The sequence below is a fragment of the Giraffa tippelskirchi genome, chromosome 13 (assembly GCF_054371585.1).
Source record: "Giraffa tippelskirchi isolate mGirTip1 chromosome 13, T2T-mGirTip1v1.2.pri, whole genome shotgun sequence".
Classification (NCBI taxonomy): Eukaryota; Metazoa; Chordata; class Mammalia; order Artiodactyla; family Giraffidae; genus Giraffa; species Giraffa tippelskirchi.
In genome coordinates this window covers 16611843-16625285 of record NC_137287.1, presented here as the reverse complement: position 1 = coordinate 16625285, position 13443 = coordinate 16611843, and the positions used below count along the sequence as shown (strand labels likewise).

General features: G+C 44.1%; 1 protein-coding gene across 3 annotated transcripts in view; it reads right to left on the bottom strand.

The window, feature by feature from the left end:
• Positions 1-13443, bottom strand: part of GSG1L (GSG1 like) — a 246518-nt gene that overhangs the window by 217680 nt on the left and 15395 nt on the right. The window contains exon 1 of one of the 3 annotated variants that reach the window (XM_081553374.1): positions 630-896. The exons of the other annotated variants lie outside the window; for them this stretch is intronic. Coding sequence (XP_081409500.1) covers positions 630-816 — 187 coding nt within the window. The 5' untranslated portion in view covers positions 817-896. Of the gene's footprint in view, positions 1-629; positions 897-13443 lie in introns of those variants that run through there. 3 annotated transcript variants of the gene reach the window in all.

Below are 13443 nucleotides of genomic sequence, written 5' to 3'. Positions count from 1 at the left end.
CAAGCACCAGGCTCGTTAAGTTCACTGACTTAACAAACACTTATGCTGCCAGACACGGTCCTAAAAGCTTCACAAATATCAATCCATTTAATCTTCACAACAACGCTATGGTAGGTCCTCTTATTATCCCACTTTACAGCGAGGAGCTGAGGCACAGAGAAGCTGAATAACGTGTGGCTACACATCGAGTAAGGCAAGAAGTGAGATGTGAGCCCAGGCAGGCTGCCCAGCCTGGCACCAGCACAGGCTGCCAGAGTCACGATCTAGTTCTCGGGTAATCTCGTCCTCAAGGGCTCTTATTAAATACATAAATAAAACACAGCGAGGCCAGGCACAGATCTTTGGTGAGAGGATAACGTGAACCACAGGCTCGGTTTGGTTGACTTTGTTCATTTGTTTGTGATTTTTTTTTTTATCAAGGAGCCCTGTCATTCTGGATTCCTGAGATCCACATTAACAATACAGCCAGTGAGGGCACACTCTAAGAGTTTTTGAGAGTTCACAGGGTTCTCCCCCACTGGAGATGGAGTTTGACGCCCCCCACCCATAGCCCTGCGGGGAGGCAGGGAGTACTTTATCTTCATTTTACAAATGAGGAAACGGAGGCTCCCAGAGGCTGAGCCACTTACCCACAATCACACAGTCAGGAGCAGGCAGAAGCAGCACTTGAACCCACAACCCTGGGGTCCACATCCCACAATGCCGTCCCCTTCTAGGGTCTCCTCTGACTCCTCGCTTCTGCCCAAGCCAGAAGGAGCTGGGGTAGAGGGAGGACAGAGTGTGTGTGTGTCTGTGTGTGTGTGTGCGCGCGTGCATGTGTGTGTGTGTGTGTGGTGTACATACGTGCAGGAGTGTGGAACCAGCTCCATGGAAAGAAGGCGGGGGGGCGGAGTCTGTCTCCATGGTTACGCGGAACCTGAACAAAACATCACACACCACACAGATTACTGAAGGCTTAAGCGTTGCCACTCCTCCTCCCAGCGATAGCCTGAGACAGCCAACCGCAGGGCCTTCCAACCTGCCTGCCCGCTTCTGAGAGCCTTCCTTTTTCATTATTCCCATTATTAAATCTGGCACTTTATAACAGTTAAATGTTTTCTAATTATTTACAGGTTCACCTTCACAGCACCCCATGAGATAATGATCCTGCTGCACATTTCTGTAACATTCTGCCCGCCTCCAAAAACTCATTGAGTTACCAAGATTATCTCATTGATCCTCCCACTTAAGGCTCTGTCAGATCCATAGAAAGCAGGTGGAATTGCTTTCATCTGACCTGGAGGGACACTGAGGCACAGATGGATAAAGGCTGCTGTCTAGGATTTTACTGTAAATCAGGGCCTCAAAGAGCATTCTGGGTTTTTTTTTTTTTTCTTTTAACCCTAGAATAGAGGATGAGATGTTGGATGGCATCACCGACTCAATGGAGAGAGTTTGAGCAAACTCTGGGAGATGGTGAAGAACAAGCCTGGTGTGCTGCAGTCCATGGGGTCACAAAGGGTCAGACAAGACTGAGCAACTGAACAACAACAAGGGAGAATAAATGGGTTTCATCTCATTACCAATCTCCGTCATTGATAAGAGTTACTGGTCTGCTGTGTTAAGGATTCTGAGGTAGTATCTGAGATTTGTAGGACAAAGTAATGTGATTGGGGATTTCCCTGGGGATCCAGTGGTTAAGAATCTGTCTGCTGCACTCAAAACTGGTGCTCTGGGACAACCCAGAGGGATGAGGTGGGGAGGGAGGGGGGAGGGGGTTCAGGAAGGTGGGGAGCACATGTGCAGCCATGGCTGATTCATGTCAATGTGTGGCAGGGACCACCACAGTGTTGTGAAGTGACTGTCCTCCAATTAAAATACATAAATAAATTTTTTAAAAAGCAGAAAAACAAACAAACAAAAAAAATAATCTGCCCGCTAAAGCAGGGGATATGGTTTAATTCCTGGTCCAGGAAGATCCCACATGCCTGCAACTACTGAGCCTGCACATCTAGAGCCTGCGCTCTGCAACAAGAGAAGCCACCACAATGAGAAGCCTGCGCACCACAGCTAGAGAGTAGCCCCTGCTTGCCACAACTAGAGAAAGCAACAAAGACCCAGGGCAGCCATAAATAAAGAAATCAATTATTTTTCAAAGTGATATGATCAATTAGGGTGCTGACCATGGGTGAGGGAGGGGGTGGTGCTGGCACTTGCGCTGCGTATTTTTCATTTCTTCTTATGACAGTGGTAAATGTCCCTGGGAAGATGTCCTACTTGTTCTCAACCAGGAGAACAAAATCTTCTAAGCTTTTGCCTCCGAGAGACATTTGACAATGCCAGAGACATTTTGGTTGTCACCCACTGGAGTGGGTACTACTGGTACCTAGTTGGTAGAGGCCAATGAGGTTTCTCAACACTCTACAAAATGTCAGGGACTTCCCTGTGGTCCAGGGGCTAAGAATCTGCCTTGCAATTTAGGGAACATGGGTTCAATCCCTGGTCAGGGAACTAGGTCCTACATGTCACAAGCAAGAGTTCAAATGCCACAACTAAAGATCCCACACACCACAACAAAGATGGAAGATCGGGTGTGTCCCAACTAAGACCCAGTGCAGCTGAATAATTAATTCATTAATTAAAAACCAAACCAACAAAATGTCAACAGTATCAAGGTTGAGAAGCCTTCAACAGAACACATCCACTCTCATATGCACGCACACACACACACACTCACAGAAGTTTGGACTTCTGTCCTTTGTTCTCAGCAAGTCAGATGCCAACAGGAATATCTAGACCTTAATATGCCAAAACCCCAGATTCCTGATTTTCTCCCTAAACTTGTTCCCCCTCCTTTTCCTCCATCTCAGTAAATGGCACCACCTGTTCATCAGGCCAAAAACCTAAGGTTCATTCTTGACTCTTCTCCTTCCTTTGTTAGAGCCCCATCATCAAGTCCTGATGGTTCTTCCTGTGAAACAATTCCTACACCCACACCCCCTCCTCCAGGCCCCCCACTCCAGCTCCATCTACCACCTTGTGTGGACCGCCAGAACTGCCTCTCAACTGGAGCCCCCCAGCCACATCCACCTCTTTTCAGTTCCTTGCTCCCACCTCAGGGCCTTTGCACTTGCTGTTCTCTCTGCCTGTTCTGTTTTCCCCAGATCTTCACTGCGAGGCTCCTTTTTGACATTCAGATCTCAAGAAGAACATCACCTCCTCAGAGAGGCCTCCCTGCCCTGACCACTCGAACTAAACTGCTTCTTGGTTACCATCCATCCAATCACTAATCTTTTTAATTAATTTAGTTATTTTAATTAGAGAATAATTACTTTACAATATTGTGGTGGTTTTTGACATACATCATCATGAATCAGCCACAGATACACATGTGTTCCCTCATCCTGAACCCCCTCCCACCTCCCTCCCCACCCCATCCCTCTGGATTGTCCCAGAGCTCTGCTTCATGCATCAAACTTGCACTGGTCATCTGTTTTACACATGGTAATGTGCATGTTTCAATGTTGTTCTCTCAAATCATCCCACACTCACCTTCTCCCACTGAATCCAAAAGTCTGTTCTTTACATCTGTGTCTCCTTTGCTGCCCCGCATATAGGATCGCCAATGCTGTCTTTCTAGTTTCCAAATATATGCATTAACATACAGTATTTGTCTTTCTCTTTCTGAATTACTTCACTCTGTATATTTTTCTTTTCATTGTAATTTTCACTCTCTGAAACCATCTTATTTATTCATTTGTTGTCTTATCACTCCCCCAAAAGACAACTACAGGTTCATAAGAGTAGAGACCTCGTCTTTTTCGTCCCTGTATCCTCCTTGTTGATTCCAAAAAACCCAAACAAACACAAAACAAAATACACACAGCACTCAGCATAGGGCATGCACTTCAGTTTTTTTCTAATAAATGAATGAATAAAACGTCAGGGATAGATGCCCTTCCAGCACCCTACAAAGAGACCCTTTTCAGCGGGGCATGACCCAGGAGATGAAGATAGTCTCACAGCCCCAGAATTGAGAACTTTCCCTCCACTGAGCTGGGTCCCCTTTGGGCACTCAGGCAGGTGAGGGGTTTGCAGGTAGCTCCAGGGCCTCTCACCTCCCCCCGCCCCTATTCAGCCAGGACAGTGCCAACTGGCTACCCAGGTATTTCTTGGAATCAGTTAAGATCTAACCAGACTCTCTTTCCTCAACAGCATCCCCATCCCAGATCCTCCTTCTAAGTGGTTTATTCAAGTGGTTTATTCGGACTTTAAAGAGCACATACCCCTCTGCTGAGTGCTATAGGAGAGGTCTTGCCTGCGTTCTCTCAACCTTCCAACAATCCTCCAGATGTTTGGGGGGTGGCCATTTTATTGATGGGTAAAATGAGGGACCTTTAAGCCGAGTCATTTATTCAGGATCACACAGAGCTGGTACTGGAAGAATCCCTCACAGGACAAAGACCCAATGCTAGTCATCTTTTACCTCTAGTACCTATTAGGTAAGCACCTGATGCAATATGAGCATACATCCAGAGGACAGATGCTGAAGCTGAAGCTCCGATACTTTGGCCACGTGATGCAAAGAGCCAACTCATTGGAAAAGACCCTGATGCTGGGAAACACCGAAGGCAAAAGGAGAAGGGAACAGCAGAGGATGAGATGGTTAGATAGCATCACCGACTCAATGGTCATGAATATGAGCAAACAGTGGAGGACAGAGGAGCCTGGCAGGCTGCACTCCGTACAGTCACAAAAAGTCAGACACACCTTAGAGACTGAACGACAATCCAGAACTTAATAAATGGTCATGGAATGAATGAGTGAGTAAATGAATTGATAATGGGGCCACAATCCCAACTCATATCTTCTTGTTGTAAATCCAGAAGATATTGAGGTCTCCCCTCCTCTTTATCAACACCTACACTCAACAGAGGTTGAAGGGCTTCTGGGTTAAGACAGGTGGCAGATGGATTTCCCTGGTGGTCCAGTCACTAAGACTCCATGCTCCCAATGCAGGGGGCCTGGGTTCAATCCCTGGTCAGGGAACTAGATCCCAGATGCTGCAACTAAAGATCCTGTGTTCTACAACCAAGACCCAGTTCAGCCAAATACATAAATGTTAAAAAAAAAAAAAAGACTGGTGGCAGACCAGGGATGTATGATGTATGACTTGCCCTTGGGGTTAGTGGTAGAGAACCTGCCTGACAATGCAAGAGATGTAAGAGATGCAGGTTCGGTCCCTGGGTCAGGAAGATCCCCTGGAGGAGGACATGGCAACTCACTCCAGTGTTTTTGCCTCGAGAATCCCATGGACAGAGGAGGCTGGCGGGCTATAGTCCATAAGGTCGCAAAGAGTCAGACCCAACAGAAGCGACTCAGCACACACCCATCTTTCAATCAAAATGCTCAGGGAGACACATGAAGCAGTGGAGTATTACAAGGGGACTAGCAATTGGGCCTATAGTCAATGATCTCTGCCAGACCAAGAAGGAATTTCCATTCATCGGCTTATCTTTGCAGCCAAGAAGGAAGACCAAAGGGGTTCCACTGCCCTAGTGCAGTGACATCACTAGATCTGGGAGAGGCAGTGCCCATCCTCTGTAGCCCAGGAGCCGCTTTCTAAGACGACCAGGACTGTTCAGTCCCTGGCCTCCATCCACCCAGTATCCATGATGCCCAGTGAGGGCACATGGTAAGGGTCAGAAAGGATGGGCAATAATGCATTGCATCTTGAGTTGAAGTAAAATGGGGCAAAGATAAGAAGAAATGTAAGAATGCTGGGGGAGCCATAGTTTTATATCAGCCATGTCTGTTAAGAAAAGAACTAGAAAAGGGACTTCCCTGGTGGTCCAGTGGTTAAGAATCCTATTCACCTTCCAATGCAGGGGACGTGGGTTCCATCCCTGGTCAGGGAACTAAGATTCTACACACCTCAGAGCAACTAACCCTAGGAGCCACAACTACTGAGCCCACGCACCACAACGAAGATCCTGCATGCCGCAGCTAAGACCCAACAGAGCCAAGTAAATAAATATTAACAACAACAACAACAAAAACAATAACTAGAAAGTACCACACAGAACAAGAAGGTCATTCCTCCTTTCCATATCAAACCATCAGCAGGGAGAGAGGGAGGTCCTAGCTCCAGCAAGCTGAGTCACACAATGTAAACAAATCCTTGAAAAAAAAAAAAAAAGAAATCAGCTTAGTGATATAAGTGCCAGACTTCTGTACCACTTAAGATACATGAGGAAGAATCTAACAACAGCCACCGGGTGAAAAATGAGGCAGATTAGAGAGAATCCACACATCCTATTTTGGAATAAACATTAGGCCTGAAGAGACCTTTCCAGACCCAGAGATGAGGAAAACAATCATGAATAGGGCACTGGAGATCATTCTACAACCTAAAAAGAGGAACAGAAGCACATCTTTGAAATGCACTTATTCTAAGATAATTCGTGGAAGCATTTGTTCCTGTCCCTGAGAAAATATAAACTCCATAACTGAGACTCAACAGATTGGAGAATAAGACAACAGATTTAGTTGAGAAGAGCCGCCAGGAAGGCAGTCTAGGTGAAAGGAAGGACTTGAAGGAACTAAAGATGCAAAGAGTTAGTCGCTCGGTCGGTCCATGGCATGCTCTAGGCAAAAATACTGGAGTGGGTAGCCACTCCCTTTTTCAGGGGATCTTCTCAACCCAGGGGTCAAACGCAGGTATCCCACACTGTGGGCAGATTCTTTACGGTCTGAGCCCAAAAGATGCAAAAGCAGAGTCCAAATACACATCTGAAGCAGTGAAGGGCAGACTCAACCCCACAGAAAAGGGAATCTACATTGCACCATGGCAGTTTACCTCCAGAAACGCACACCATTGCCCAAGAGGAGATGCTCTGATGAGTCAGGGACACCAGGAGCCCAGCTCAAGAAGCAGAGATAATCTCCTCTTGTGTTTCTGCTCCTCTGAGCTGGAGTTAAAACTAGGGCCTGGTGGGACTTCCCTGGTGGTCCAGTGGTTAAGGCTCTGAGCTTCCAATGCAAGGAGTGCAAATTCAATCCCTGGTCCGGGAACTAAGATCCCACGTGCCATGCGGCACGGCCAAAAAAACATTTTTTTTAAAATCTGGGGCCTAGAATCTCTTGCTTTGATGGAAGCGCCACATTTCCTATCCTAAAGCTCCCAGCAGAATCAGGCTGGAGTACAGGGAAGAGGAAGAAAGAGGACCTCTCAGATTAGACCAAGGCACCTTCAGAGCTGCCCAAGCACGATTTAACCACAATCACTGGAGTAGAAAGGCATAAAGGATTTAGGGCCAGAATCCATGATTCTGAGCATTCAGAGATACCAAAAGGTGGAAAATAAACTTTCCAAACTATTTTGGCATACAAAAGAACAGACGGGATTTCTGGTTTTCTTTCTGGCAGGTGAGAGGCTTGGAAGTCACCAATTCACCTTTCATGCGTGTGTGCTAAATCGTTTCAGTTGTGTCCAACTCTGTGTGACCCTAAGAACTGTAGTCTGCCAGGCTCCTCTGTCCATGAGTGTGTGAGTGAAAGTCACTCAGTCTCGTCCGACTCTTTGCGACCCCATGGACTATACAGTCTATGTAATTCTCTAGGACAGAATACTAGAGCGGGTAGCCTATCCCTTCTCCAGCAGATCTTCCCAACCCAGGAATCGAAGCGGGGTCTCCTGCATTGCAGGCGGATTCTTTAACAACTGAACTATGAGGGAAGCCCATGGGATCATCTAAACAAGAATACTGGAATGTGTTGCCATGCCTTTCTCCAGGGAATCTTCCCAACTCAGGGATCAAACCCGTGTCTCTTATGTCTCCTCATTGGCCAGTGGGTTCTTTACCTCTAATGCCACCTGGGAAGCCCCCAATTCATCCTAAGAACAAGTAAAAGAAAAAGCTAAACAAACTGAAAACTCAATAGCTCTTTTTAGAGCTCCAGTAGAAGTGAGGTCACAAGGCAAACGGCTGTCCCCAAAATTGGTGGAGGCTCAGGTGGATTCAGAGAAACACAACATCCCACAGCAGAAACCCCTGTGGGAACCAGTGCCGGATGAAGGCATCCTGAACTGTAATCGATGAACTGCTGGAGGCTCAGTGTGGACAAGCCTGAGAAATGAAAACTCCTGCGGGGGACTCGGTCATCCAGGGCTCTCACACTTCGGTGATTTTTACCTGCAAAAGGCCTACCAGGTCCTCACAGTGAATATCAGAGAAAAACCCCCTCATGCTTCAGGAGGGAAAGGGGGTAATGAATTATTATGAAGTTCATCAGAGCATTCTATTCTTCTCAACAAGATTTACCCTCAGAACAAACTAGTTAACCAGAGTCCAACCTGTGTGTTAGTTGCTCAGTCTTTGCAACTCCATGGACTGTAAGCTGCCAGGCTCCTCTGTCCATGGGATTTTCCAGGCAAGAATACTAGAGTGGGTTGCCATTTCCTCTTCCAGGACATCTTCCCAACCCAGGAATTGAACTTGGGTCTCCTGCATTTCAGGCAGATTCTTTACCATCTGAGCCACCAGGGAAGCAGAGTCTAACCTGCTGGGGTGTTATCAGAGCCTTACTAACCTGGAGGAAGGGAAATACCCAATTCCAGCGATCCTATGCCACCTAATAGTATAGAGGACTGAGAAGTACATGGGAAACTCACAACCCAGGGGCACAGGCTCACCAAAAGGCTGAGACCTAAGTCACAAGACCACAGGACACTTGCCCTGCCCCACACCTCACCATCACATTACTGAAGGCTATCGGCAGCAGTTCCTTTTACCCAGCACATCATGTCCAGCTATTAAGAAAAATATTACTAAGTATGGCTAACATGTGATCCAGCAATTGCACCCCTGGGCATATATCCAGAGAAAACTCTACTCTGAAAAGATGCATGCACCCCAATGTTCATAGCAACACTATTTATAATAGCCAGGACAAGGAAGCAACCTAAATGTCCATCGACAGATGAATGGATAAATAAGACGGAATTAAAATACGTATAAAGGAATATTACTCAGCCATAAAAAGAATAAAATAATGCCATTTGCAGGAGCATGGATGGACCTAGAGATTATCATATTAAGGAAATAAGCCAGACAAAGACAAATATCATCTCATACCACTATATGTGGAATCTAAAACATGATACAAATGAACTTATTTACAGAACAGAAACAGAGTCACAGACATAGAAAATTAACTTACGGTTACCAATGGGGAAAGTAGGAGGAGGAATAAATTAGGCGTTTGGGATTAGCAGATATGCACTAATGTATAAAAAATAGATAAACAATAAGGTAGTACTGTATAGCACAGGGGACTATATTCAATATCTTAGAATAAACCATAATGGCAAAGAATTTGAAATATATATATAATTTATGTTATATTTATTTCATTTGGGATATATAGATACACCCCAAATTAACATCAGACAGATCCAGAAAGTTCAGAGAATGCCAAAAGGAACATTAAGCCTATATGACAGAAAATAATAGCCACAGAGGTCAGGGGACAGGAAACATCCCATAAATAAGAGGTGGGTGTTTCTGAAGAAGAGTCCAGAACAAATGGAATAGTAGAAATAGTTGAAAATACAATACAATCAAGCCTTCCTAAGCTGATAACAACAAGTACTTGGCCGATTTAAAAAGAGATTTATTTATTCCATGATGAAATTCTATTTTGAGGATGAATGGGAAAAATCATATAAGAATCAAGGGAAAACAAAGCAAGTTGTCTACAAAAGAAAAAAATTAGACTGACTTCAGGCATCTCTTCCTCAGTGACAGATGCCAGAATGGGCATGATGCCCACAGGATACTAAGGGGAAAGGTTTAAACCTGTGTCTTCTATACCCAGCTGTGGAGTCATTCATAGCCAAAGGTCATGGCTTTGAATGCAAGAAAAGCAAGCCATTCTTAAACAAGAGCTAAGAAGCAGATAACGTGCACTGAGGATAAAGCACAGTCCTCCATCCTGCAAAGCTCTGATCTTGTCTCTGCTCCCTGCCCCACTTCACCCCACACCACTCTCCCTAGCTCACTACCTTCCAGCCACATCCATCTTCTCTCCATCCCTCCCACTCGCCAAGCTCTGTCCCTCTGCAAAGGCTTTGCACTGTTGTTTCCTCTGCCTGCCCCGGGCTAGCTCCCTCTCACTCTTCAAGTCTCACTTAAATGCCCCTCCTCGGAAGGAGAAGGGTTTGCTGCTTCATGTATTGTTAATACACACACATTCACACATGAGCAGAGGTATGTGTGAACACATATACACACAACTAGAAGTTCCGGGAGAGCAGGAACCACCTCACTGGCCGCATCTCCACTGCATCTCAGCATCAAACATGGGATCCAGCCCACAGCTGGTGGCCAGAACATACACCATCATATCTAGTGTTCAAAGTCAACCAGGACATGAATAAAATGGGGTAGGGGTGGAAATTAACTAAAAGGACTTACAATTAGTATTGAAACCAGTTATGCAAGAAATCAAGTTGCAATCATTATTACAAATATGAGTAAAAACCAAAATTCAAGAGTCGCTAATCTCATCCTAGGACTTCTCCAGTGGTCCAGTGGGCTTCCACTGCAGGGAGTATAGGTTCAGTCCCTGGTGAGGGAACTAAGATCCCTCGTGCTTCATGGGGCAGCCAAAAAAAAAACAACAACTGGCTTCCCAGGTGGCACTCATGGTAAAGAACTGCCTTCCAATGCAGGAGACATAAGAGAAACAGATTTAATCCCTGGGTCAGGAAGATCCCCTGGAGGAGGGCATGTCAACCCACTCCAGTATTCTTGCCTGGAGAATCCCACAGACAGAGGAGCCTGGCAGGCTACACTCCATAGGGCTACAAAGAGTCAGACACAACGGAAGTGATTTAGCATACAATCTCATCCTACCACAGAAGATGTACTACAAACAGCTCTTCATAATTATTAGAGAAATAGAAATCTAAGTTTTAAAAACAGAATTAACAGCAATGTGTATACTTTTCAAGTCATTAGCAAAGAAAATAGAAACAAAACCAAAAAGGAAAAACAAAGAAAATGCTTAAAGAAAAAGGAATAAAGAATTGAAACATTCTACAAAAAGAGAGACATGAAATCAAATGTACTGATTACAGAGATAAACATCATTTGGTTAAGACCCCCAGGTGTCCCAAAAGACAGAATCTAACTATGCTGCTCTTACCAGATGTGCACCTAATAGAAAGACACAAAAAAGTTAAAATAAAGAGGCTAGAAAGATATCAAGAGGACACAAACAAAAGAAAGCTGGGATAGTGATATTAAAATATGAAACAGTAGAAGCCAGAGCAAAAAGCATTCACTAGGGGAAAACAGTCATTTTATCTTGACAAAAGATAAAATCCACAATTCCACAATGAAAATATAACTGTCACAGATCTTTTTGTGATGAATAACAAAGAACCAAACTTTATAAAAACAAAAACTATTAGAAACACAAGTAAAAATGGAAAGAATTCTATTGAAGAGAAAGACTTTGACCTACTGCATCTAGCTTTTGACAGATCAAGAAAGCAAAGAGAAATAAACAACAAAATCATCCTTGAAATTCTAAATTCTATAAAGCTGCTTTACCTTACACACAGGGAAATTAAATAAAACATTCAATTTATCAAATAATTTTTCCCAAAAAAGTACGAAGCAGAATTTTACAGGCCACCTCCTTCAACATTCAGTAAAGCTAAAAATTAATGACAAAAAATTTAAGTGAATAAGGCAAAGCACCAGGAAATTTGTAATGCTCCACTAAATTATTCTTGAAGATAAATTCAATGAAAGGGACTTCCCTGGTGGTCCAGTAGTAAAGAATCCGCCTTCCAACGTAAGGAACATGAGTTCAATACCTGGTCAGGAAACTAAGAACCCCCAGCCACAGGGCAGGCAACTGAGCCCATGCTCCACAGCTAGAGAAGCCCGTGAGCCACAACAAAGACCCAGTGCAACCAAAATAAACAAGCAAATAATTCAACGACAAAACAAAACTGAAATTTCAGAATTGCTGAAAACAAAATTGTCATTTCAGAACTTTTAGAAAACCATTCTGAAAAAAGCAGTGCATTTAAAAGCTCACAAGATTTGAGCAAAGTGGTGCTGATAGGCAAACTCATAGCACTAAATGCATTCTTGTTTTTAAAACTATGGAACAAAATTTTCAACTCAAATACTTGAAAACACTAATAAAACAATCCTCACAAAAGTAAGCCAAAAGAAATTAATGATGCATTAGGAAATTTAAACTGAATGTATAAATACAAGAGTACGGCTTCTTTATTAAAAAAGGGGGGGGGCACAATTAAACAGCCTAGCTGGTAAGACCTGGACCAAAAACAAGAGAAGAATCAGGAACAAATTACAGGAGCCTTCAACCTGAGAATGTGACATCTCAGTACAGATCCCATGTAAAGATTTCAAGACAGTCTGCTCTTTTCTGGAGGGCCTGAAAAGCAATTTTCACCAGGACCCATATCACCCTCAGCAGATTTCAGCAAGATAAATCAAGAGAAAGAGGAAAAATATATAGGACTAGGAGTGTAAAGATGAAACTAATTAAAGAGAGACTTTTCCTTTTAATCACAAGAAAATACTTTGCTAAATTTTATGCAAGTAAGTTTGAATCTCTTGATGAATAAAACATTTTAGGAGAAAACACAATTCTCTAAAAACTGACTCAAGAAGTAGAAATGGATGAACTTATTCTGCCTAGAACACTGCCCCCATACCCAGAACTCTGTGTGGCCACCTTATGCTGGTCATTCAGGTCTCAGTTCAAATGTCACCCCTTGAAAGAAGTTTCCCCCACCCAATCAAGAACCCCACCCTCACCTGCTACCTCATGACTCTGCTTCATAGCACTTAGGTCTATATTGATTGAAAATATATGAAATTATGGGCTTCCCTGGTGGCTCAGACAGTAAAGACTCTGCCTCTGATCCAGGAGACCTGGGTTCAATCCCTGGGTTAGGAAGATCCCCTGAAGAAAAGAATGGCTTACCCACTCCAGGATTCTTGCCTGGAGAATTCCATGGACAGAGGAGCCTGGTGGGCTACAGTCCATGGGGTCGCAAAGAGTCAGACACAACTCACCTTTCTTTTCACTTGCTTTTCATATGAAATTATCAATTTATGTCTGCTTATTTATTTTCTCTCTCCACCGGAATGTGAGCTCCTTGTGAGCAGGGACCTCATTCATCAAGTTCACCAAGTATTCCTGGTACAGAGGAGAGGACCCAGCACAGAGTAGGTGCTCAAAAAACATGTCTGAATGAATGAAGACCAAAGAAGACAAGAGGATAGCTTCCAAATAATCATTCCAAATGATCTCTTATTGCAAAGGAAGACAGATCTTTCAAGATGGAAATAACTATCCAGTAAGTGTCAGAACAACTGGGTTGGCAGTCATATATGGGAAGATGACTGA